Raw genomic sequence first — 25,864 nt, 5'->3', positions numbered from 1 at the left:
AATTGCTGTTGGCTTTGCTGCTGGCGTTGGCCACGAAAGGAGCGTCTATTGCCATAGCTGCGTCTGTTAGGTGGCCTAGAAATTTGGTCAAGAGTCTTGATGGTATCAAACTCTTTTTTCGCATGTTCTAGGGCCTCATCAACTGCTTTCCCAAACAGATGTGTTTGCTCTATGGGCTTATTTATCAGGGAAGCCTGGGTTTCCGGCTTAAATACTGAATTGTGCAGCCAGACATGGCGTTTGAGAAGTATTCCCTGAACCAGGGAACGGCCAGCTGTCTCTGCGGCATCTAAGGAGTTCTTTACGATGCCCTGGTTTACAAGAGTTCCCTCTGATATAGTAGCTAACAGGCGTGAACGCAGGGGTTCTGGTGCGTCCTCTGCTTCGCTGCGCAGTTTGCTCCACTGTGCATCTGCGTAGCTAGCTAGTAGGGAATTATTATTTGCAATCCTAGTTGAGAAGGCGGCGGAGGTCGTGATTCTCTTCCCAAGTGCATAGAGCTTCTTGCCCTCTTTGTCAGGTGGTGCCTCACTAGTAGATAGTGGTACCCCTGCTCTCTTTCTCGTATTAGTAACTACCAGGGAGTCCGGAATAGAATGTCCCCTGATGTACAAAGGGTCAGATGACGAAGGGCTGAAGAGCTTTTCTATCCGAGGGTTGACCCCTCTGACTAAGGCCGGATTGGAAAGGGAAGGAGTTATTCTTCTCCTTATAGAAGCCAGGAGCGGAATAGACTGACTGGGGCTTTTTCTTTAATAACTTTTTCTACAAAGTCTATGTCCGGAAGAGTCTCCCCTGTGTCTATTTCAAAATGCGCTGCTGCTTTGCGCAATAGTGCATTAAGTGAAGGTTGGTCATCTATGGGGGAGGTGTTCCCAATAGGTGAGTCCTTGGGAGGAGAAGGGTGAAAGACATCAGGGTCCTAGTGCACTGATGGGGATTGCCAAGGCTGCAATGATGGGGAGTGCCAGGGCTGTGAGGTAGCTGTATCTTCTTCAAAAGCTCCTGCACTAGTGTAAGGGTCTTCCTCAAACCTCTCCTCCTCATGTTCTTCCTCTCCACCCAAACACTCCTCCTCTTCCTGGAGGTATTGCTCCTCTTCAGTGAGGTCATATGCGTCTGTAGAAGGGGGAAACAGCCTAGGAATCTTGACCCTAGGGTCATCCTGGGTCCATTCTCTTGGTCTTTTGGGTGTGGGTGGGTTTTGGCTACCCAAAAACCTTTCCATCTTTTCCATACAAGAATGGAGTCTTTCCAGGGTCTCATGGGGAACCCCTGAATAGTCTAGAGGGGGGAAATCAGTGTTTTCGCCTTCAAAACGCTTCGAACGCTCCCACAACGACGACGAAAGGTTTCCGTCGCCCTCAGAAAAGCCCTCCGGTAGTTCAGAAGTGCCTTTAGATGAATGGGGCAGTTCCTGGCTACTCTTGTGCTTTTTCGGCGTTTCTATTTCCTTGGGTGCGGTATTCGACGTCTGTTTCGTCGTCCGCTTACGTTTGTCCTCAGAAACAATTCTCGCCAGGCTCTCGACGACGAGTTCGTCAGTAGAGGGTTCTGGAGTCTGCGTTGCGCGTTGTTTTTCGACGGCCGCTCTATGGAGCGTTACGTCGGATGTTTTTGAGGTAGCGCCCGTGTTAGATGAAAGCCCAATCGCTGGTTGCGGGTGGGGCTTGAGACCCTTGCACTCTGAGGTCGACGCCGGAGTGCCCTACGTCCCCTTCGGCGCTGGTGGATCCTTCGTCCTCGACGAAGAAGAGCCGTGGGTTGTGTGCTTAGGCCTATGGGGTCTGTGTGCGTCCTTGTCGCCGGGGTGTTCATCCCCATAAGCAGCGCGTGAGCCGAGCCCGTCGGGGCTGGGGACGGACGTCGAGGAGCGCGAGCGCTCCTTCTGGGGGTTAATGACTTCCGTAACGGACGTCGAGTTATCACCCTCCTCGTCACTTTCTGTAACAGCGGCGGCGGGTGAGGAAACTGACTTCGACATAGCGTAGTCCGCCCACCTCTTAACTTTCCGTTCTTTAAGAGTTCTTGGTTTCAAGAGCTTACAGGTCGCGCAGCTGTCCTCTTTATGATCGAGGGGCAAGCAACAATTACAGAGCTTGCGTTTGTCCTTCCAAGTGTATTTGCCCCTACAGCGTGGCCAAAACTTAAAAGGTGTCCTCTCCATAGCTGAGGCAATAAAAACTGGTGATAACAACCCCAAGGGTAAGATAGGGGAGAAAGAAAGACATTCTCGACGAGAAGATAAAAGTTCGAACCCCCACTCTCCCTACTGTATGTTGGCCGGCGAGGCCTGGCCACGTGTTCGGCAGCGCCGAAGGATCTCCTCCGTCTCTTCCCCTCCGTCGAAAACTTGCTCGGCGGAGAAACAGCTTCACAGCTAACGTCGAGGGGAGGGATCTTTAACAATAGGTATATATTAAGAACCGAGGTCCGTAGTAATTGTTTTGCAATGTCTCTCTAGGAGCTCCGCGTAAGGCGACCATAAGCTGGGCGGAAAAAAACAATCTGAGGGACCTCGACGCGTGAGGGATTGTGGGTACAACGCACGTCACTATAGGGATAGTGTTACAGACACGCCTTGTCGACGTCCGCTTTTCGACTACGAAAAACAAAATGCAATACTCCGCAGTGACCACTGGATGTCGGACCTATGCACAGCATGTGATTCTAAGCAGATTAACAAACATCAGAAAAACATATTCAGACTGCCTTAGAATTTGGATTTAAGGGTAGAACGGCTGTGAAATCAAATCCTCCAAGGGTCATCGGTATATGAGGCTGCCCCACTGACCATACAGAATTTTACCCAAGTCTCAGGGTAAGGATGGATGTGTGCATGCTCATTTCTCAATGCAAAGAGATCCTAAGAGAATTACCAACATATGATAAAATAAGAAAGCAGATGAGCAAAGGATCACTAAGCAAGCAGGGTTGTTGTGGGCACCAGAGCTTCACATTTGTAAGGATGTAAAGAACAGGATGGAGGAGCACCAAGTGGCCAGAAACAGGTCTCGTGGACTAATAAATAGAAAGTGCCGAAGCGTCCACAGGTCAGATATAGAAAAAGAAAAATGCCTAACTTACCTGGAGTGAGAAGGGTTGTGCAAAATCAACCCTAACACAGCCAAAGCGCACCCCAATGAAACCAAAAGTGACAAAAGCAGTCAAGAGCAATCCAGGCAGACCAGACAGCAGCTAGAGAAACAAAAGAGAAATATGAGGAAGGACACCACATGCAGGACAGCAAATCATCATCTCGTGTTTCCTCTGAAGAATCCAGTTTAATTACAATTCCTTCCCACATTCTGGTCAACAGCGTCCTTAACCCCAACAGCTCTCAGCCTGCCTAGATGGACTCACTCATCTATCCAAGCTCTCACGTGCCTGTGAGGCCTCCCTCTTAACTCTCACTCATCCTTGCAAAAAGGCCTTGCTATCTGACTGCACTTTTCCCATACAGTCTCCCTCGTGAGGGATCTGCTTTTACCACTCTAGATATCACCCTCCTCTCACTGTCCTGGTCCTTACATTCCATTAGCAGTCACAAACCATCTTGTATAAAGTGTCTTCCCTTTCCCTATACCATTTATCCTAGTTTGCATTGCATCTCATTTTTTCCTTGGCTCTCACTTTATGAGCTAGATCATCTTCCTCTCCATTAAGTGGATTACACTACCAAGTCCTTCCTCTTTCCATTCCAGCTCTCACTGTATCATGCAAAACGATCTCCACCGTCAGGCTGCTCTCCTCCTCTTGCCAGGCAATGCTCCATCTCACAAAGCTCCCGCTCACATGTGAGGCCTCCATTATCTCCCACCAGATTGCATCAATCCACAGATGGCCCTATTTTCTTTTATGCTCCTCTCCTTGCTTTCCATAAAAGGACTCCTCTCTATATGGTTTCTCAGCTTGCCCTCCAATTATACCACCCTATATTTGTCCTCCGATTCCCCTCCCCCTCTCATCTGGTTCCATTTCCTCCCCACCTTGCAGGGGGAATATACAATCTCAAAAGCTCTCATTTTAGGGCCCCTTTCCTTATTCACATCTTGCGTTTGCTATCCCATATCACTCACCCACCACCTATAATGTTTAGTATAACTGACTATACTTCTTAGAGACCATCTTGTGGCTGCCTTATTCACTGTATACTTGCTCTTCATTATGCAAAGAACTCACAGCATTGCTACACACTGATGCAGTTTCACCCTTACCCACATTCCTCGGTAGTAATCAGGAACATAGTCGTATGAAATCCCAATCGGCAACATGAGGACATCAGGCAGAGTGCCAGAGATCACAGCAGCACAGATAATCTCTAACCATTGTTGGCCATGTTGGGAGAGGTGCCAGGCTCCAGAGAAAGGCTCCTCTAGAAACAATAGAAGATTCTGACCGTCGGCCAACAGCTCATCAATGTACTGGGGAAAAAAAGAAAAAGATGCTAGATTAGCATCATTTTAGTGTGCCAAGAAGAAAATATAGGAGAAGAGGAGCATGTTCTTCACCACAACTATTCCCCTTCCTGTCACCCAATAGAGAAACACTGCTCCCAGAGTGTGTTCAACAGTGAAAATAGGGATATCGGAGAGGTGAGGCCTCTAAGAGCGAGAGACAAGAGGAAAGAACACAAATAAATTACAGTTCAGAGAAGGAAGAGGGGAGACAGGAAGAAGACAACGCTTAGAGAAAAGCGGTACAAAACATCAGCAAACTCATTCAGGACAAGGAGCAGGCAGGCAGTTCTGTCACTTCACCCAGGCATAGGTGTGTTTGGTAAAGGGAAGCAAATGAGAAGCCTAGATAATTGGGGAAACCTGATAAGGGGTGGGCAGAAGGGCGCAAGGAAGACTCCCTTGGGTTCAAGACCAGAAGGGAAGTAGAGAAGACCACAAAATATGTAGATTGGAGGGCCAAGACAGGGGAAATGACAATAAACCAAAGATGGAAGAGTATGAGACCAACAGAGGGGGTGAAGTAACATTTAGAGAGGACACCTCAAGATGGAAAGCAGGAGAACCTAAAGAGGATGCACCAAAAAGAGGAGCAGATGCCAAAATGTAAAATGTATGGAGAGGAGATACCTAAAAAAAGGAGCCAAAAGAGGGCAGAAGGGAAAGGAAATAGGGAGAATAAATAACAGAAATAGAACATGCTTTCTTTGGTCCCTCTACACTGACAAAAGGGCGTCAGTGAGATGGGGGCTGGGTGATGAGATCATAGAGTCCTTTGCAGTAGAGAGGGGGGTCTGCCAGGGGTGTGTGCTAGCCCCCCTTTTATTTTGCTAGCCCCCCTCTTATTTTGCCTGTACATCAAGGTAATTATAGAAGAATTGTTAGATTGTGGTCTTGATCCACCAAAATTAGTGGAGGACAAAGTCCCTGCACTTATTTACACAGATGATGCAGTTTTATTATCTACCGCTCCCCACGAGTCAGACACAATTTGCAAGTTTTTGTTGGGAAGTGCAAAGAACTCTCAATGGCACTAAACTCATAAAAAACAAAGCTGATGGTTTTTGCCTGCAAAAATAGCAAGGAAGTTAAACTGAGGATTTTAAATGAAGGCTGTCCCCTGCAGCAGGTGGGGTTTTATGATTATTTAGGGATAAGGTTTGCAGATGATCTGGCATGGTCGACCCAAGACATTAAGGCTGTGGCAACGCTAGAAAAGTACAGTGGTGGAATCTGCAGTTTTAATAACAGTCACGGAAGGATAGCAGTCTACCCTCACACTAAAACTGTACAGGGTCCAAGTTGGGGCGGCGACAAAAAAAATGGAGCCGAAATAGGGGGTCACTGCATACATGCCCAGCTTAACGTGGTTGATGATACATTTTTGAGGGCTTTAGTTATGCACCCAAAGGGCGCACCTATGGCTGGTTTACGTTGGGAAAATAACCTGAAACCTATCTCGGAAGTTATAGTAAATAAACCTTTGACATAATGGACGAGAGTAAAGAGCGCACCAAGACTTGCTAAATAGAGAAGCGCTAACAAGTTTGCAGCATGTCTCCGGTTCGGGGTCCCTCCCTTGCTTAGGTTTGTTCGTAAAGGGTTGGAGGACCTGGACCGGACAGCCTTCTGGTCCAGTACTGCTGGTTTATTATCAGGCTCCAGGGAATGGGTCAAAAGGAAGTCCAAAGAAGAATCAATTAGGAACATGAAAAGGGCATGTGCTGGGCTGTCCACGGGATCTTTGTATATATTGTCAAAGCAGGAAGAGGGCTTTGAGCCTTACCTAGATTGCGTGGCACCGGGTTATGCTCAAGCCCTATGCCTCCAACTGCGTAAAAATAACCTGAAAGTGGCTTCTTACACAGCAAAAGGCTAAATCCCCCCTGACACAATGTAACGTTTGTGGCAACTTTGCGGAATTGATAATTTCCTATTTTTCTGCCCCCGTTATTCGGGCCTGAGGAAATGTTACTGCCACTTCTAAGAGTGAGAGATAATATAAAGGGCACATTGGGAGGGAAGACCCAAGAGGAAGGAATTTATCAATTCTATAATTACATTGTTGTACAGGCAATTTTGGCTTTGTTTGAGGGGAATTTGACAGATTGCTGTTGCTGTGGCATTCTGCAAAAGTACTTCTGATTTGAATGCAGTCTATTTTATTTCAAAGTTCCTACATAGGGCTTGGTTAAGAAGATCACATTTTGTCAAATAACTAGTGATACATTTCCCTGTTAATGTGCAAAGTACTTTTTAGAACTTATAATTGTTGATTAATTGGTTTTTATATACATTTTAGGTATTGATTGTTTATGTCCTATAAATGTACACTTAGGTTCTCTGCGCTAATGGTAATATATGTAATTTTTACTGGCGTATTTTTGGTTCCAAGTATATTCAACTTTTATAATGTGATGTAGTGTTGCTTTTATGGTTCTCAAAGCCGAATAAAGTTATGTTTGAGCTTTCTTTGGTGTAGAAATATAACACATGTATCCTTCCCATCTGACAGATAACGAATAGCTCTAGATGTGATGAAACATCAATTTCAATTCAATAATCTAAAGTGACCAGGGTCCAGTAGCCACAGAGGACCCAGGACCTAGGAGTCCATGGAACATATGCTTTATTGCCCGCTCGTACAGCAGTAACTTAAAGGGAAGTACAGAATGTAAGTCCATAGGTAGACAACCACTGGCCCATGCACTCCAAGCCAGCATCCAAATCTAATGGTCACCAACAGAACACTCACTCAGCTCATAAACAGGCTTTAAAAGAAATAATTCCACCCTGACACCACAGGCCTGCAGGCTTCAGCCTACAAGACAGAAACAGCATACTATAAGGCAATGGATTTGGGAGCTCTCTCCAAAGGAAATATTAGTTACACAACTTTGTGATAATTCTATTGCCAGTCAAATAAAATGACCCACTGTAGGGACTACTGTACTTCTAGTCCATACTCCCCATCCAAACCTTTTGGCTGTTGGTCCTGTGGGGACAGTACAGTGCCCTAAAATATGATTAACAGCAATGGAGGGTAGCCATTAGGAGGAAAGGTGAATATGGACTAGGAGCATGGTTGTCACAATTGTGGTAGGCTTATGTCCTGTCCCCTTTATTCCATACTTCCCCAACACATAATAATGGTTGAGGATAACCAGAGACCCTAATCTAGCCATACAAGTTACTAAACACACCTAACCAACTCAGTCACTGGACTGTTAGCTCGCACCTAGACATTAATGACTGCAGAAAGATGCAGTTGAGTATCATGTGGCAGCCTTGCTAATTACATAAATGGTCAGGCTTTTGGAAAGCTGCTGAAGCTTCCTTAGCAAGGCCTGCAAGGGCATGGATGCCTTGTTTGACATCTGAGCATTAGTTGAGAGTAGCAATGTGGAGCAGGTTGCCCCCTTTGAAGGACTTCCGTGGAGGGGTACAGGTCTGAGGTATGCCCTGCGGAAGTGTTGTAAGCGCCCGATGATGGGCAGAGGATGAAGGAGGAGAGAGTAAGGTAGCCAAGGAGGTGGTGGGTGCCAGAGCGGTGGCGGAGCAAAGAGGCAACAGGGCGCGCAGAGTGGTAGAGGTGGCAGAGACGGCGGGAAGAGGCAACAGGGTGGCCGGAGTAGCAGCAGGGACAGCCGTAGAGGTGCTAGAGGATGGAGGAGGCAGGGTAGCCAGAGAAGGAAGAGAAGGGACAGCAGGAGAAGAAAGGAAGTTGATAATGCGTGGGAAGCGTCTATCAAAAAGGAGCAGGTTGGCCTGAGGACGTTGGACCAAGACAGTGCCACTTAGGTAAACATTACTGATGGTCTTGGAAGAGTGCAAGAGGGCCATTAATGGATGAAGAGGAAAAGGGAGAGAGAACAGAGACCAAATGGGGGGACCATAGGTCTGGAGAGGGAATGACAAAGATGATGTTGGTAAGGGTCTGTCTGAGGAAGCAATGGTGTAGATATTAGCGATAGGGATTCCCGAGATGGAGACCAGGCTATCCCTTTTGATCTTCCTGCAAGATTTAGTGAGGAGGATAGGATAGTCAATAGAAAAGCAGTTGGAGAAGATGGGAGACACAGAGCACCAAAGAGGGTGAAGAGGGAAGAGTGGGGGTGGAGGGGAAGTAGAGGGGCGTTGAGCTAGGGAGCAGGGAGGCGGGGGAGACACTAGGGCGGGGGGACACAGAAGGAGGAGGGGCACACAGAGGACAGAACAATGGCAGAAATCAGATGCAATATATAGACAAGTCAAATGCCAATGGAAACCAGAGTAAAGAATGGACACAGCAAGGATGCAGGCAGAACAATGTGAGCAAACTAACAAGGAGAAACTGAAAAAAAGAACCAAATGATCACTCCGGGAACCTAGAGGTAAGGAGGAAAACAGCAGGGATGCAAACAACCATGGATAACAAAAATGCCAAAAAGCAGAACAATCGTACAGGTAACCTAGAAGAAACGAATCAACACAGCAGAGATGCAGGCAATAATAACCATGTATAACAAAAACCAACAAAAGAACAACCCAGAAGAAAACAATGAACATAGCAGGGATGCAGGAAATGCAAAATAGCCAACAACCGTGGAGAACAAGATCTGAAACAGTAAACAATAGGTTGGGGGAGGGGGCCTAGGAAAGGGGAAGGAGACAGCCAACAGTGAATGCGGGGGGTGTGGGGAGGGGGCGTCTGAGTGGAGAGAGACTTGCCTAGAGTTGCGAGGGGTGGCATGCAGCCTAAAATGTGAGGGAGCGCACGCAATCTAGCGTGCAAGGGAGTGCCTGCAATCTAGGATTGCGAAGGAACGCACACGATCAAGGATTGCGAGGGAGCGCACGCGGCCCAGGGTGCGAGGGAGCGCCTGCAATCTAGGATTGCGAGGGGATGCAAGCGGCCTAGAATGCAAGGGAGCACAGGTGAACAGGGGGAAGAAAAACACGTGTGCAGGAGTGAGAAGGGGCACCAGGTCAGGTGATTGCGTGGAGTGAAGCAAGCTAACTCTCCCCAAAACTTGTAACCTGGCGGCTGCAGACAGGAGTGTGAGGTCGTCCGCACTCACTGTCTATGCTGCAACCCCATCACTGCCAAACACCTGCGTCGCTCAACACTGCTGCCTTGCCCTGCGAGGGCTTTGCCACAGAGGGTCCATGCCTCAGTTCTTATAAGCATGGATGCGTGGACGTAGCGAAGCGTGCCAAGTATCGTTGGGCAGCGTCTCCTACACACTTGCGTCGCTCAACACTGCGGCCTTATCTTGCGAGGCTTTGCTGCAGAGGATCTGTGCCTCGGTTCTTATAGTCACAGATGCCTGGACGTAGCAAAGCGTGTTACGTATCATCGGGCAGCATCTCCTGTGCACCTGCGTCACTCAACACCACGGCCTTGCGAGGGCTTTGCGCAGAGGGTCCGTGCCTCGCTTCTTAGAGGCACTTATGTCTTGCCATAATACTTTGGGGCCTTACCACATACAACTCTTTGGTGACTCTGTGGGGAAGAAAATAAAGAGCTGTGGCGTGCACGTCCCTCACTCAAATGAAGATGGAAAATATACGTCTGTGCATTTCATACATATTCAATTAAGGCGGTGCAGCTATTTTCCTCGTTCATCGCCAGGCAAAAAAGCAGCTACAGCAACTTCTGTAATTCTGACCCGAGATCCTTTGGGCTCAAGGCGCTGACAAGCCAGGCATCCAATTAAGGAAAGAACGAATAACCAGACTCCTCAGATAAGAAGCAATTGTTGTCCACAACACTTGTGGAGCAGTGGTCAGGTCAAAGGAGAACACACTGCATGGGAATGGTCGTGTTTGTCCATCATGAAGATAACCTTCAATCAGATTAACTCACAGATCCAATCCCTCCAAGATTTGGCAAAACATATCTCAGCCGTTCTTAGGGTGCAATTCAATTTTTGGGGTTCTTTTGGCCAACTTCAGTGATTTTTGGTTTGTAGCTCAAGGGACGTCAGTAGAAGTCCTCTTGTCACTTCAAACATTTTTGCTGCCCCTTGTTCATATAGGTTTTTTCTGTTTTAACCTTCACATTTTGGCATTGGGGTACTAATGTATTTCTTTACAGCCCTGCTCCCTGCCATTTAGTTTAGTGACCTCTCTTTGCGTAGATTTCAAAGCACAGCCAAATTGTCCATTTGCTGATGTAGGTTAATCCTGCGCCCACAAATTAACACTTGATTGCAGTTTAAACAGGTGTAGACTAATCTAAAGCAGTCCAGACTTCCTTATCTACATCCAGTGTGTGAGTGCCTGTGTGTTTGGCAGTTTATAGGGCCAGCCTAGGAGGCTGGCCACCGAACAACCCCTTTGCGTGCTGCCTGGAGTACAATTGGTGGGCTGGTTTAGGCAAGCCCATGAAAGAGTGTGTTATCAGTTGGATGCACAGCACATTCCTCAGATCCATTCCTGAGCCTTACCCAAAAAGACTCCTGTAAAGATTGTCAAGTTCCATGACTGTAAATACACTGTAATTTAATTGTAAAGCAAAACCCGAATTCCGCAACCACGTAAATCTGCGTATAATGGTGCTCACAGCCATGGACTGGCTAACACTGTTGGCCGTGTCCAAACCTGACTGAAGGGATTCACACATGGCATCCTTGCCATCTTGCATGAGAGTAAGGAACCCATCCCTTTCTTCCCCTTCGGGAATATGCTCAGCCCCAAGAGAAACACAATTCCACAGAGTGTGTGAAAATCTTGCCAAGGCACAAGTGGAGTTGGCCGATTTCAGCGCCATATTCCCCGCAGAAAACAACTTGCGTGCCCAACCGTCAAAGCGTTTGTCGTCCCCATCAGGAGGGATGGTAGAGCATGCCGCCTGCCTTGAGGTGGCCGTAGCCGCCTGAACCACCAAACTCTCCGGAGTGGGGTGAGATGAAAGTTAGCTGGGGTTGCTACCAGAAGGGCTGTATTTCTTAGTTAACGAGAGATTCCGGGGTCTGCCAAGCAGCAGCCACCCTTTTCTGCAAGGTCAAATGAAAAGGTAACACCGGGCCAGAGGACGGACCTTGAGTTGACCAACCCAGATATTCCGTGACTCTAGCCATCAGTCTCCTGTAAGACGACTCAGCATGAGCCAGAGGTTCAGGCCTGCCAAACTCCCCCTCAGGAGAAGTGTCCAAGCCACTGGCATCATGAAGAGATTGCCTTAACACTTCCAATTGACTATCCCCTGAAAAGACAGAAGCCACATCAGGTCCAACAGGGTCAAAATCTAAATCTGACCTCTCCTTCTCATAGATGTCATCCAGAGGGAGGTAAAAGTCCTGTCTTGGGACAGCAGAGGGTCTTACAGACTTGGAAGTAGTCTTCCTTGGAAGATCCACCATACCAGGGACCTCCGACGGCAAATCCCGGCCAAAAGGCTCCGAAAGGTGGCGAGGGCTTCGGCGTTGAGAGCGCCGACGCTGACAACAGTGCGAGGTTCTGGTAAGAAGGCAAAGCTTCGACGTCCGTATCCGACGGATACAGCGCCGATGGAGTCGATGCCGACCGTGAGCCCTTAGCAGGTTTCTGTGGTCTCGCTGGGGACAAGGACCAAGACCTGGAAGCACGTCTCTTGATACCATCCTGAGCCTTGTCCGAACGGGACCTCAGAGGTTCCCGATGAGGATCATGCCTAAGACCCGAGCCCAAAGGCGCACACTCCATGGATGGAGACCGTTCCTTGCCGGCTTCATCAGAAGGCGCGGACAGAACTGTGCCCTGCGATTGAAAAATCGCTAACATCTGCTCCCTGAAGGTAGCCCATTCCTCTGGATTTGAGGACTTTGTTGGACAAGCCACTTTTCTCACGGCTCCATCCTCCGAGGAGGACGGGGAAGGCGACCAGTGACAGCGCTTCCTAGAATGCCGAGACGAGGACGACAAATGGAGGGAACCACTCCGGGACCGAAACCCTCGGGACTCCTTCTGACGCAGAGAGTCTCCCGTCGAATCGTCAGTTGACATCCCCTTGGACTTAGATTTACAGGACTTACTCTGTTTAGAACCCCTACCTACCTGAATCTTTCCCTTACGCTCCTGCAAGGCCTTAGCAGTCATCGGTGTCGTGACTCTCACCCAAGCACCACAAACAAATGCGATGCGGGTCGGTAATAAACATCTTAGACTTGCAGTCCCGGCAAGTCTTGAAGCCAGACCGCAGAGTCGGAGGGGTCGAAGAAGAAGACATTCACGAGGAATACACGAGGCACACAGTCTATGAAGCAAACACGTTAGCAGAAAAAACGGAACTGAGGCTATGGGCGCCGTGCGTCCTATTTATAACATCCGGGGACGTCGTCCTCGACAGAGGCCTTCGAGGGACATCGACCAGACGCCTATCGACGCAGGACACACTCTGCCGAAAAAGTTTCCGAAGTACACAGCTGTGGACATTACATGTCAAAGATGTGGAATACGTTGGAGGACACAATCCATTTGAAACTCCATTACTTAAAGAGACATAATGTAGATGTTGCGTTCTTACAGGAGACCCACCTGCTCCCAACCGCTGAGAATTGGTGGGCCTCCACATGGGGTTGCCACAGGTATTATTCCTCCTTCTCGTTCTATGCCAGAGGGGTGGCCATACTGATTATCAGGAAAGTGAAATTCAGATTACTGTCGGTGGCACGGGACAACCAAGGCAGAGCACTATTGGTCCACGGGATACTAGAGGGCACCAGCGTCGCCCTGATAAACTCATACGGTCCAAACATTGATGGCACTAACACATACAACTGGGCGATGATGCTCTTAACAGACAGACACAGCCACAATCATATGGGGAGGCGACCTGAACACGACTCTGGACCCCGCGTGGGATAAATCACACGCACCCACTAATGCAACCACCAAAACAAGCCTCCAAGTCTGTGAAATCTGCGAGACTTATGTCCCAATCGATATATGGAGACTCTAAAAAAAAAAAAATCACGCAAATACACTTTCCATTCTTGGGGTCCATGGAACCAGCTCGCGGCTAGACTATCTTTTGGTATCCCGAGCAGGAGGTCTTCAGTGGGGGGAATGCCCGACTTTACCAATGACACTGTCCGACCACTCCCCAGTTACCTTAGAATGCATCCCGGCAGACAACCCAAAGACAAACTCCACGTGGAGATTCAAGCCCAGGGCACTCCAAGACCCAGTATTTGCACAAGAGCTTGGGAATGACATTGATATCTTCCTCACTATTAACCGGGAGTCCGTCAGTTCGAGCAGGTCCCTCTGGGAAACACTAAAATGCTTTGTTAGGGGGATATGCTTGGCTTAGGTAAACGGGATACTGAAGACCATCAGAAGGGAACTAGGGGGAAACGAAACCCGTATGAAGAACTCTAACAAAACTACACTGTATCCAAAGACCCACACATACTTGCTCTCAGAGAAGAGCTAGACAAGTTCAAGACTAGCGTCGACCGCAAGAGTCGATTTCTAATATGCGGCCTCCAGATACGGCAATATGGTGAGGGCCAGAAAACCAGAGCGCTCCTTGCTAGGATTCTAGCAGCGGACAGGCGACCCCCACAAGTGGATTGTGTGCATGATAAGCAAGGGAATTTAGTCCACACCGAAAGGAAAGGAACAAGTTACTTACCTGTAACTGTTGTTCTCCAGCATGGGTCTGGCATGGATTCACATGCTCATGAATATTCCCCGTCGTCAGGCTGGGAATCCTCGGTAAAGAAAAAACCAGTATCAGTTTCGTTTCTAATCTGTCTTTCGTAGTAATAACCAATCACTGGTCTCTGCGTCATACTGACCACAGCCAATGACTGCCCTCTACCTAAGCACCGCCTCTGGCAGCCATCTTCAGATTTGGAAGCACGTGAAGTGGCAGTATGACCAAGTGAAGAGCCGCAGAGGGGTAGGCGGGAGGGTTCGCATGTGAATCCATGCCAGACCCATGCTGGAGAACAACAGTTACAGGTAAGTAACTTGTTCCTTCTCCAGCATGGGGTCTGGCATGGATTCACATGCTCATGAATAAAGAATACATAGCAGTACACCCATGCACAACCATGGGAGGTGGCAACGGCTCAACATTAAGCAGTACATCAAACTCAACATTAAGCATCTTACCTCCTCACCAGGCTCACCTCAGGCGAACAGGTTGCGCAGCACTGCTTGGCCGACCCTGGACTCCTCCCTGGAATCCCGATCGACGCAGTAGAATTTCGTGAAGGTGTGCGTCGACCTCCACGTAGCAGCCCTGCATATGTCCAGCAGGGGCACACCAGAAAGGAACGCCGTGGTAGCTGCGATCGCTCTGGTGGAATGGGCTCTCGGACGGCCAGGCAGCGGTCGGTTTGCCAACCGATGACAGTACATGATTCAGCCGGAGAGCCATCTGGAAATGGAAGCCTTCGAGAGAGCCTTCCCCTGATTGACAGGTCCAAAGTTCACAAAGAGTTGTGACGTCTTCCGAAAACACTTCGTGCGGTCCACGTAGAACTTCAGCGCTCTAGCCACATCCAGCGAGTGCAAAGTCCTCTCAGCCGGCGACGAAGGCGACGGGAAGAACACAGGCAACACCAAGGGTTCGTTGAGATGGAAGTCTGACGGTACCTTGGGCATGAAGGAGGGGTGCGTCCTGAGCACTACCCTCGTGTCGTGAAAAGTCAAGTACGGGGCCTTGCATGAAAGGGCCTGGATCTCTCCCACCCGTCGTGCGGAGGCGACGGCCACAAGAAACGCTGTTTTCCACGACAGAAACTTCAACGGGGCCGAGTGCAGAGGCTCGAACGGAGGTCCCATGAGCTTGGTCAGCACCACGTTGAGCTCCCACGCCGGGGCCGGAGCCTTCACCGGCGGGAACGATCTGAACAGTCCCTTCATGAACTCTTTCACCAGACGATGAGACCACAAGGACGTCCGGCCCGTGGTTCTGGTGTATCGGGAGATCGCAGCAAGATGAATCTTGATGGACGCGTGTGCCAGTCCAGCTTTGGCCAGCGTCAGCAGGTACGGCAGTACCTGGGGAGCCGTAATCCGTAGAGGGTTAATCTTCTGTGCGTGGCACCAGACAGAGAACCTCTTCCATTTGTGTCCGTAGCATTTAAGAGTCGAGGACGCCCTGGCCTTTGCAAGAACCTCTCTGCAGTCGGCCGGTATGTCGTATCCTCCAAACTCTAGCGCTGCAGGAGCCAGGCCTGCAAGTTCAGCGATTTCGGGTCGTGGTGGAGGATGGCGCCTCCTTCCCTGGAGAGAAGATCCGCGTCCACCGGCAGCTTGCTTGGCGGGGACGCTGACAAGTCCAGAAGGTCCGGGAACCATATCTGCCTCGGCCACGCAGGTGCGACGAGGATCATCCTGCACCGTGACCTCTTGAGCTGGTTGACGAGCCGGATTAGCAGTGGCAAAGGAGGGAACGCGTAGAGGAACAGGCCCTCCCAGGAAACCTGGGGGAACCTGCTGGCGAACCTCCGGCACTTGGAGTTCGTCGCCGTCGCGAACAGGTCGATCTGGGGTGTGCCCCACCGTCGGAAGAGGCGATCCACTAGATCCTGCCGTAGTTCCCACTCGTGGCACGAGCGCAGCTCCCTGCTGAGTGAGTCGGCGATGGTGTTTTTTATCCCTGCCAGATGAAACGGCACCAGAAACATCCTTTGGGCGACGGCCCAATGCCACAGGTCCTGCGCCTCCTTGGACAGCGCTGGGGACCTGGTTCCGCCCTGTTTCCTGATGTAAAACATGGTGGTGGTGTTGTCGGTGAAGATCCTCACCACCTTGCCCTTGAGGGACGGAAGGAAGGACCTGAGGGCCCAGAACACTGCACGGAGCTCCAGGACGTTGATATGGAGGGACTTCTCCGTCGGGAGCCAAAGGCCTCTCGCGTGCAGATTTTCGGTGTGCGCTCCCCACCCTTCCAGGGAGGCATCGGTGGTCACTGTCTCCTGGTGGTCTGGGGTCTGGAAGTCCATGCCCGCCGTCAGATGCGTGCGGTTGCCCCACCACCGGACCGCTCGGCGGAAACTCTCGTCGAGTGTGATCCTCTCCTCGAAGCTGCCCGTCGTTTGGATCCAGCGCGCGTCCAGGAACTCCTGCAACGGGCGCATCCGGAGCCTGCACATGGGAATGAGGTAGATGCAGGAAGACATCATTCCGAGGAGGGACTTGATGGACCTCACCTTGGCCGCGTCGGAAACCAACATCCGCTGTACCTTGCCCAGGATGGACCTGGTCCTTTCCTCCGACGGGGAGGCCAGAAGAGACACTGTGTCGAGCTTCGCTCCCAGAAACAGTGCGTTTTGCGCGGGTACCAGGTGAGACTTGGCGTAGTTCACGGAGAATCCCAGGTCCGTGAGAAGTCGGACGGTCCTTGCCGTGTGATCCAGGACGAGCTCCCTCGACTTGGCTCGGATGAGCCAGTCGTCCAGGTAGGGGTAGACGTGGATCCCCTCGCGGCGCAGCTGCGCCGCCACCGGTGCAAGGCACTTGGTGAATACCCTGGGGGCCGACCGTAGTCCGAAGGGGAGGGCTTTGAACTGGTAGTGACGCCCTTGGACCACAAACCTGAGGAATTTTCGGTGCCCCTTTAGGATGGGAATATGGAAGTAGGCATCCTCCAAATCCAACGACGACAGGAAGTCTCCTTCCTCCAGCTGACCCAGGACGTGCTGGAGGGTGACCATCCGGAACTTTTGCGCCTTGATGAACTTGTTCAGACGTCGCAGGTCCAGGATGGGGCGCCATCCCCCCAGTCTTCTTCTTCACGAGGAAGTATCTCGAGTAAACTCCGGAGCCCCGAAGTCTCTTTGGGACGAGTTCGATGGCGCCCTTTCTCAGCATCGCCTTTACCTCCAGGAGAAGTTGAGGGATGTGAAGTTCTTTCCTGGCCACGGGGGGGACGCGCGGACACCTTCTTTGAAATTCGAGCGCGTGGCCCCGGGCCAAGGCGTCCAGCACCCAACGGTCGGTGGAGATGGACTCCCACACGCTGACGAATCTCGCCAGCCGGCCTCCCACCGGGGTGCTTCGGTGGGGGCCCGACCCCACGGTCGGTTCAATCCTGCTTCGACGAGGCTTTGCCGCCTTGACCTCCTTGGCGACGACGGCGGGGTCCGCCAGACTTGCCTCGTCCTCTGTAGGCCTCCTGAGCCGACGAGCGGGCCGCTTGACGGTAGGTGGAGAAACCGCCGCCTGAACTTTTGGAGGCGCCCTTGCCTCCGCTGCTCCGAAAGGGCGTCCGTCGTTGTTGCAGGACTCCAAGGGCCCGGGCCGTCTCGGTGTCCGCTTTAATGGCCTGAAGGGAATCGTCCACTGTTTTCCCAAACAGGTTGTTCCCATCGAAGGGCATGTCCAGGACTCTGGTCTGAACGTCTTGACGGAAGTCCGTAGCCTTGAGCCATCCACGCCGCCTAAGGCAAACGCCGTTGCCCAACTGGCGGAACCCGGTGTCGGCGATGTCCGTCGCAACGGTAATGGCGTGGTCCGAAGCCACCTCACCTTCCTGCAGGATCTCCAGGGCCTCTGCCCTCTTGTCGTCCGGCAAGAAGTCCAGTAGGGGAGCCAGTTTGTACCAGAGCTCCCTGTCGTAGCGGGCCACGATAGCCAAGGCGTTGGCCGCTTTAATCGTCGTCGCCGCAGACGAGATGACTCTGCGTCCCATAGCGTCCAATTTCTTTCCCTCGCCGTCCGGTGGGGAAGTCGATGTGGAGGCCGCACCCCCCCCCGCTTTTTTCCTGGCCGCCGCAGAGACGACGGAGTCCGGGGTAGGCTGCGCCCGGAGGCACAGGGGGGCCGTGTCCGGGACCCGGTACTTCTTCTCGTACCGGTCCCTTTTAGCTGGCGTCGTGGAAGGGTTCTTGAGGAGGGTGAGGCCCTCATCCCAAATGTCGTCCAATAGAGGCACTGAGAGGACCGTCTTCCTCTTGGCCTCGCGCCGCTGATAAAGGAAACCTTCCTTCTTCTTCTCCTCAGGGCAGAGTTGGAAAAGCTCGGATGCCCTGGTGATCATGGAGTGGAACGATCCAATCTCGTCGGGCGGAGAAGCCCTGGTGGGAGGCGACGACGGTACATCCTCGTCGTATACCTCGTCGTCCGTACCCGTCGCTGCCGTGTCAGTCCCCGTATCATCCCCTCGGGTGGACGGGGAGGAGGGCTGGAAGGGGCGCGACGGCTGAAAAGGAGGCGGAGGGTGGATCCTTCTTTTCTTGGTAGGGGGAACACCAGAAGGTCCCGGTTCTGGGTCCCCCGACGGGAGAGGTTCCGTCGGCAACGGTATTCTCGTCCTTATCTCTGAGCATAAGGACTGTATAGCCAACAAAATGGCCGCCGAGCTGTCCCGCGGCGCTGGCAGAGGGGAATCCGACGGGCGATCAGGGGCCCCGTCGGTACCCTCGATGTCGTCGTCGTCGCCTGCGTCGGGATCCATCCCGACGGGCCGGTCTTCTTCCACACCGAGGCCGTGGCTTAAGACTTCGACCAGCTCCTCCTCCGAGGTTGAAGCCGAATCTACGACGACGCCCTGCCCCCCCTTTTTCTTCCCCACGGGGGATTTCACGGGGGCACTATCGATGGGCACAAAAGAGGACTCCCTCCGAGGTGGCAGGGAGACTCTGAGCCCCGAGGTCGCCACCACTGGTGTAGCCCCCACAGGCTGAGCCAGGGCCGCCGCAACAGTTTCGATAGAGGGCTTGGCCGGATGGATTAAGGCCTTCACCACCTTAGGTGCGCTCACCGCCTTATCCTTGAGGGGGGGGACACTGCCTCGCTCCCCCTCCGATGGGGCCTTCGAGCTCGACCGGGGCCTCTCCAGGAGCTTCGCCGGGTGCTCGGCCTTCCTCTTACCCGACCCAGAGCGTTGGCTCGTGGTTGATGGTGCCGGGGAGGGTGCGCCCTGCCTGGCGCCCGTAGAGCCCGACCGTTCGGCGCTCCCGGTGCCAGCGGACTCGCGGTGCTTTGCCTTGTGTTGGACCCCCGTCGCCGGGGCGTCCTCAAAGGTCTTAGAAGACCGCTCGGATTTCTTCTTCTTCTTCTCGCCTGACGGGCTCTTCCCTTCCAGCCAGTTGGCGAGACGTTGATGGCGGTCCTTCATGGTCCGCTCCGACATGTTGCCGCAAAACGCACAGTCCTTCTCCACGTGCGTCTTGTCCTCATGTAAGCAGTAGAGACAAAAGGAGTGTTCGTCCTCCTTAAAGACGTTCTGCAGCTGGCATCCAGGGCAGACCCTGAACAGCTTTCCGGGCGTCGAGCATCCCTTCTCCTGGGCCATGTCCGGGCCTGAGAAACTTCTGGAGTCCTCCAAAAGCGTAGCTCGACGAAATCTTCACCCTTGAGGGGCGCAGACGAATCCGACACGGGTCCCCGTTGATCGGATGGAGAGTCGGTGGAGCTTGAGGCTCTTTTGACCGAAAACAAGAAGTTTTTTGAGAAAAAACGTGAAAAAATAGCACTAACGCTCGAGAGCAATAGCACGAGGATCCCAACACATGAAGGTGCGGTAAAAATCTGAAGATGGCTGCCAGAGGCGGTGCTTAGGTAGAGGGCAGTCATTGGCTGTGGTCAGTATGACGCAGAGACCAGTGATTGGTTATTACTACGAAAGACAGATCAGAAACGAAACTGATACTGGTTTTTTCTTTACCGAGGATTCCCAGCCTGACGACGGGGAATATTCATGAGCATGTGAATCCATGCCAGACCCCATGCTGGAGAAGTAGTAGCAGCCTTCCATGCCTTCTACCGCGACATATATAGCTCCAAAACCCTGAATGCTCCAGAGGCTCTTCAGGCGTACCTAGATGAAATAGAACTGTATTGGGTAGAGGGAGAACTGGGCGAATCCCTAAATAGACCAATCACTGTCAAAGAGATTATAACAGTCATTAAAGAACTTCCAGGAACCAAAGCACCAGGCCCCAACGGCCCGACGGGAGAGTTCAATAAATCATATGCCAAACCCTCGTGTCAATCCTACTATCGGTGTACGAGGAAGCCCTCACGAAAGGGTGTTTACCTCCCACGCTACGCAAAGCCAACCTCATCCTGCTTCACAAACCAGGGAAACCCCCAGAAGAATGTGCCTCTTAGAGGCCGATATACCTAATAAACGTGGACAATAAAACACACGCTAAACTCCTAACTAACCGCCTACTCCCATTACTGCCAGGACTGGTACTATCCGATCAGGCTGGCTTCATTCCAGGCTGGAACATGACATTCGGCATCCGTTGACTCTTTGGAATCATTGAAGCATTAGACCCCCGCAACACAAGCGGTAGCGGTCCTTCTCGGCACGGAGAAGGCCTTCGACTACGTCGAATGGCCATACCTCTCTGCAGTGCTTAAAAAACTTGGCCTATGGAATTATTTCCTAAAATTAATTTCACTTCTCTACAAAACCCCCACGACCAACATCACACTGGGTAGAACGCGATCGGAACCCATAGAACTAAAAAGGGCAACCAGGCAGGGCTTCCCACTGTTAGCGCTACTGTTTGCACTAGCGATGGAGCAGCTGGCAGCAAACCTTGGCCCTTGCCGATGACGTGGCCCTGTTTGTTAGCGACCCAGCGACACACCTAAATCCGATAATGAGAGAGGTCCTAAAGATCGGATCCTTCTTGGGTTTAAAAATCAACCACAATAAATCGGTGGTGTTCCCACTAACCCGGGGGACGGTACAATTCAGTGATGACTTAAGAGTTCAAATGGGAATCTCAGGCGTTGGGTATCTAGGAATAAAAATGTCCAGGAACTACGACGACCTTGTCAGGGACAACTACAGACAAGTCATGGGGACACTAAGCAATAAGATATTGAGGTGGAGACACCTCCTGCTTACACTGTACGGGCGGGTGTCAATAGTTAAAATGGTCATACCACCCAAACTTCACTACTTGTTCATAAACATGCCACTTTTACTAACACAGAATTTCTTCCGATGCTTGCGAGGCCTCATTCTTGATCTAATATGGGCAGGCAAACCAGCAAGAGTAGAACATGCCACCCTCGTACAGCTAGCAGCAAGGTGCGGCCTAGCGCTACCCAGTTTTGAACACTACTTTTAGGCGGCTCAGGCGCAATTCCTGAGCCACTGGTATACCACCCAATCCATTTGCCCACACGTCCAGATCGTAAGAGCCCTCATAACTCCCAACCTCCTACGCGAAGCCAACATAGGGGAAATTCAAGTAGCTCAAAAATCCCTAAATATAGTACCCACGGCGTATGCGATATGGAAGAAGATTGCACAAAAAAGCAATATCGGCACTAGGTTATCTCCCCTGCTCCCAGCAAGGTTCAAACCCGGGATACCACTTCATGGCTGAGAAAATATACCTCCAGTGGTCAGATTAACTAAAGATTGTCAAACTAAACTGGTTTGTAGAGGGAAACTTCCTGACAGTCCAACAAGCTAGGGACCAGGGGGCCGACTCTTCCTTAGACATTTTTGTCTACTTCCGCCTCCAGCATGCGATCAGATCACTATTCCCCTCCTTCCCCGCTCAGCCACCCACGTGGCAGCTCCTGCAAAGGGTGATCCAGGCACAGGGAGCAGGCAGACTAGTGTCCAGTATCTACAAAGAACTGATGTCCATCCCCACAGAACACACAGCCCCCAAACAGCGATGGGAAAAAGCACTCGCAGACACAATAGACGAGGATGACTGGGCCTTTGTCCTCAGCCAGACACAAAAAGTGTCCTTAAACACAAGATATAAACTCATACATTTCAGTTTTGTCCACCAGACATACCATAGACCTGCAAGATTGCACAGACACCACCAGACTCATTCAGCAGCATGCGAGAGATGCGGCAAAACCCCGGCGGACTTCCTGCACCTGTCTTGGGAGTGCCCGGCAATTAACCGTTTCTGGGGCGAGGTACTGAACAAATCCTCAGAGATAATAGGTGAACAGCTTGCCCACTGCCCTACAGTAACAATGCTGGGATGCACCAGGAACCTACAACCCTCAGGGAGGAGACTAGCCGGACTCTTGCTGGTACTGGTGCGATGACTAGTCGCCTACATACAAAAATGGTTACCGGACATAGCGTACTGCCATGACACGGACTCCAGCTTCGTCAAAACTCTGCCCCCCACACCAGACCACCTATTTGGGGACCCTATATCAGCTATCTCTTAGATTCACCGGATTGAATCACACTACACTGTTCCCCAACCACAGACCCTGGTCGCATAAACCAACTGAATACCAACTTCGGTGTTCGAACTATGATAGTTATATACACATGCCGTAAACCTTTTCAGATCTGGAAAAGAAAGAGGGGTGAGGAGTGTGATTTCACGGATCTCATGGCGTCATTTTTTGTAATGTAACTTGTAATGTTCTTAAAATTACCCACACATTTTTTTTTAAAGGAGATGAGAGCATCTTTGCACGAGTCTTGGTATACTGAAACTATAGTTGGTTCCATTCTCTGGGGTCCCCTTGGTTCTGGAGCAATGGGTTTTGAGCAGCACCTTCTACTGTGGATCTTCATTGTACATAATTGGCTTTGTGCTCCCTCTGCAACTAACTCTTCTTCGCCTGCTGGCTCTAAAACCCAGGGCCAACACTTTTTTGGGGGGAGTGGGATCATGTAGACTCTTCCCTACTGGCTGGCAGCCTCTCCAGCTGCTTATCTGACTTTTCGCAATGACTGCAGCAGATCTATTGGATTTGTTCCATTGATTCCAGTGTAAGAAATGTTTCCAAACTTTAAAACTTGTTTTTAAAGTGACTCAAGAAGGTAATTACGTTGTCCGGTCAAAGGTTCGACTACAAAAGGATCAAATGCAAAATGATCGACGCAATAGGACCGAAAACAAAAGGGTCGATTTTTAAAAAAAATTATATATATTAATGGGGGTTTCCGTATAGGTAACAAAAGTGGTTTTTAGCACAAAAACAGGGGTTGGAGGGGATCCCCTCCACCCCCAAAAAAATGTTTAAAAAAAATAAAAAATGTTTCGATCCTTTTGTTTTCGGTCCTTTTGATTTGATCATTTGACCATTCGATCCTTTTGATTCGATCCTTTGACCTATAACCGGTAATTACCAAGAGTTTGTCATTTTTACATGGGTCCCCCTTGGGAACCTGGAGTTTCGGAGATAAACTCCAGCGACCTATTACAGATTTTATTTAGTATAAATAAATCACTGAAGTTTACTTTGTGCCATAGGAAGTACCAGAGTGTTTCCATTTGTTTCCATCAGGGAACTGGGAGCTATTGAGGCCCAGTACTGTTTGACTAATTTTGACAGGCCTTTGGGCACGATTCCCAAATCTGTTTATTAATTTTCTTCCATCCTGTTGACTATTACATAAGCCTAGTACTTCCCTGTTAGGATTTTTCTGCCATATTGCGTTATTTGGAGGGAGTGGCAATCAACCTTAAACCATTACTGTGTTTTCCTATATACATACTTTGTTGCTATATATTGTGAGGGGTCATTAATTCGAGGTGGACAACCGCTTCTAGATTTCTCAAAATATGCCATTTTATTAGATAAAATATATTGAGAAAATACCTTGCTTGCCCTACTCTACAGAGGAATTCCCTACCTAGTCTAAAGGCTAAGGGAATATTCTCTAGCATGCATAAACTGGCCCTCACACTAAACAACCAATATGTAATAGAAATGATATAACACAATATAATAATTAACATTAACACAGCATCAGAATAGCTTTCTCCTCTCCTGGGAAAGGTCTGTTCCCCAGGCTTCAATGTTCTACAAAAGAAAATAAAGGGGTTTAACCAGTTCTTCAAAGTTCCAAGTCAAAACAGTTCACCAAACAAATATCCACTGGTACCAATTTGTTATTCCTGGGTGAAATGATCCCCTTCCAACTTTCAGAAAGAAAATAGCACCAATGGTAATCCTGGTTATGATTGTTAATTGTCTCTGCTCCTGGATCTTCTGGAAAAATTACCACAATTCAACAAGAAAGTGTGATTTTTCTTTTTTTGTATACGATTTAAATATGAAACCTTTACAATCGATACACAAAATTCATCAATAGTAAAATACATTGTATACGATTTAAATATGAAACCTTTACAATCGATACACAAAATTCATCAATAGTAAAATACAAATCAATATCACATATTACAAATGCACCGTAGAAAGAAATGGTAAAACCATTTCCATAAAATACATTGCCTCATTGCTAAAACTCACTTCATACAGCCTAGCAACATTGCCAAGTTTTAGGCAACCTAGTCCTTCTCATTCAGAACTTCTTAACAACCAGATACCCCAGAAAGAGAATAAAAGGTAAAAATGAGAAATACTTTAGTTTACCAGATCTCCACAGTAGTAGCAGTTACTAATTTAAGAGTCTCCCACAGACGCAGAGGAGTCCATAAAAAGATCTAAAGATTTAATGAAACCTGCCACTGCCAGTCCTTCCCCAGTATTACCAATTGATCGACATCTGGACCAAATATAATCATCTTCCCCTGCAATGTCCCATTTGGCAAATTTCTCCATATATACTTCTTTTTGCCTTACGCTCAGTACATTCAATGAAAAGATGATGGCTGGATTCTAAAACCCCTATCTTATGACAGAATCTACACAGGGTATTTGTGTCCTTAACCAGCTTCCTTCTCTTCATTACCTCTTTCGTTGGCAAAATATTCCACCTTAATTTAAGGAGGAGAGAACGGTAGTAACAGTTAGAGAACTGTGTCGTCATAAAGGAGAGTGACCCCCTTTTCCTATGCTCATATTTTAAATGAGAAAGATAAGGGTAACTGGAATTTCGCTGTCGTGCTTATCCAATCGTTATCATATATAAGCTTTTTGACTTTCTCTGGGTTATTCACAAGCGTCTCCCTATCAGTGGACAGATCTCGTAGGGTTTGATCACAGGAATCTCTAAGCGTACATAGATATGCATTCCCAATAGTGCATCCCTGAATAGAGACTAATTTCCCTAGGTCCTTGTAGAGGGTTTCGCTTTAAGGGTCTAATAGGCTACGAAATAGAGCAATCATCTGCCACAAAGATCTCACTTTAAGAGACAGAAGACCCAGTTCAAATCGAATTGCCGACATTGGAATATTGTTTGGTAGTTTTAAAATTTTCCTCCAGATCCCTCCTTCATTAGGATTCCCAGAAGTTCTGCAATTCCAAAAAGTGGAGCTCCGTCCCATATATAATTTTTGAAACTAACTTCCCTTCATAAAAGTCAACTGCTGGTTTAAGAGAAAATCGCACACATTTCCGGTCCAGATTAATTATTTGGGCTGTCAGAGGCAGGGCCTTCCATTTTAGAAAAGTACAAAGGCCATAATTTGATGGTTGCGCCATTATTGGAAAACATAGGTATAGAATTTTTTGTGCCCATTCAATAGGCTGATATCCTATATTCCAGCCCAATATTTATTCCCTTCTTCCCTTTGAAACAACCAGAATAAGGGTCTTCCTAGGATTTA

General features: G+C 49.6%; 1 protein-coding gene across 1 annotated transcript in view; it reads right to left on the bottom strand.

Moving 5' to 3' along the window:
- The window catches only part of GPAT2 (glycerol-3-phosphate acyltransferase 2, mitochondrial), a 2,680,481-nt gene that overhangs the window by 1,573,095 nt on the left and 1,081,522 nt on the right, over positions 1 to 25,864 (bottom strand). Inside the window, exons 10-11 of the mRNA XM_069619102.1 lie at positions 4,218 to 4,424; positions 3,088 to 3,198 (exon numbers count right to left, since the gene is read on the bottom strand). Of these exons, the coding sequence (XP_069475203.1) occupies positions 3,088 to 3,198; positions 4,218 to 4,424 (318 nt within the window). The remainder of the gene's footprint in view (positions 1 to 3,087; positions 3,199 to 4,217; positions 4,425 to 25,864) is intronic.

This window comes from Ambystoma mexicanum, chromosome 10, assembly GCF_040938575.1.
Source record: "Ambystoma mexicanum isolate Mex_15411 chromosome 10, UKY_AmexF1_1, whole genome shotgun sequence".
NCBI classification, from domain to species: domain Eukaryota; kingdom Metazoa; phylum Chordata; class Amphibia; order Caudata; family Ambystomatidae; genus Ambystoma; species Ambystoma mexicanum.
This window is presented reverse-complemented; position numbering and strand designations above follow the sequence as displayed.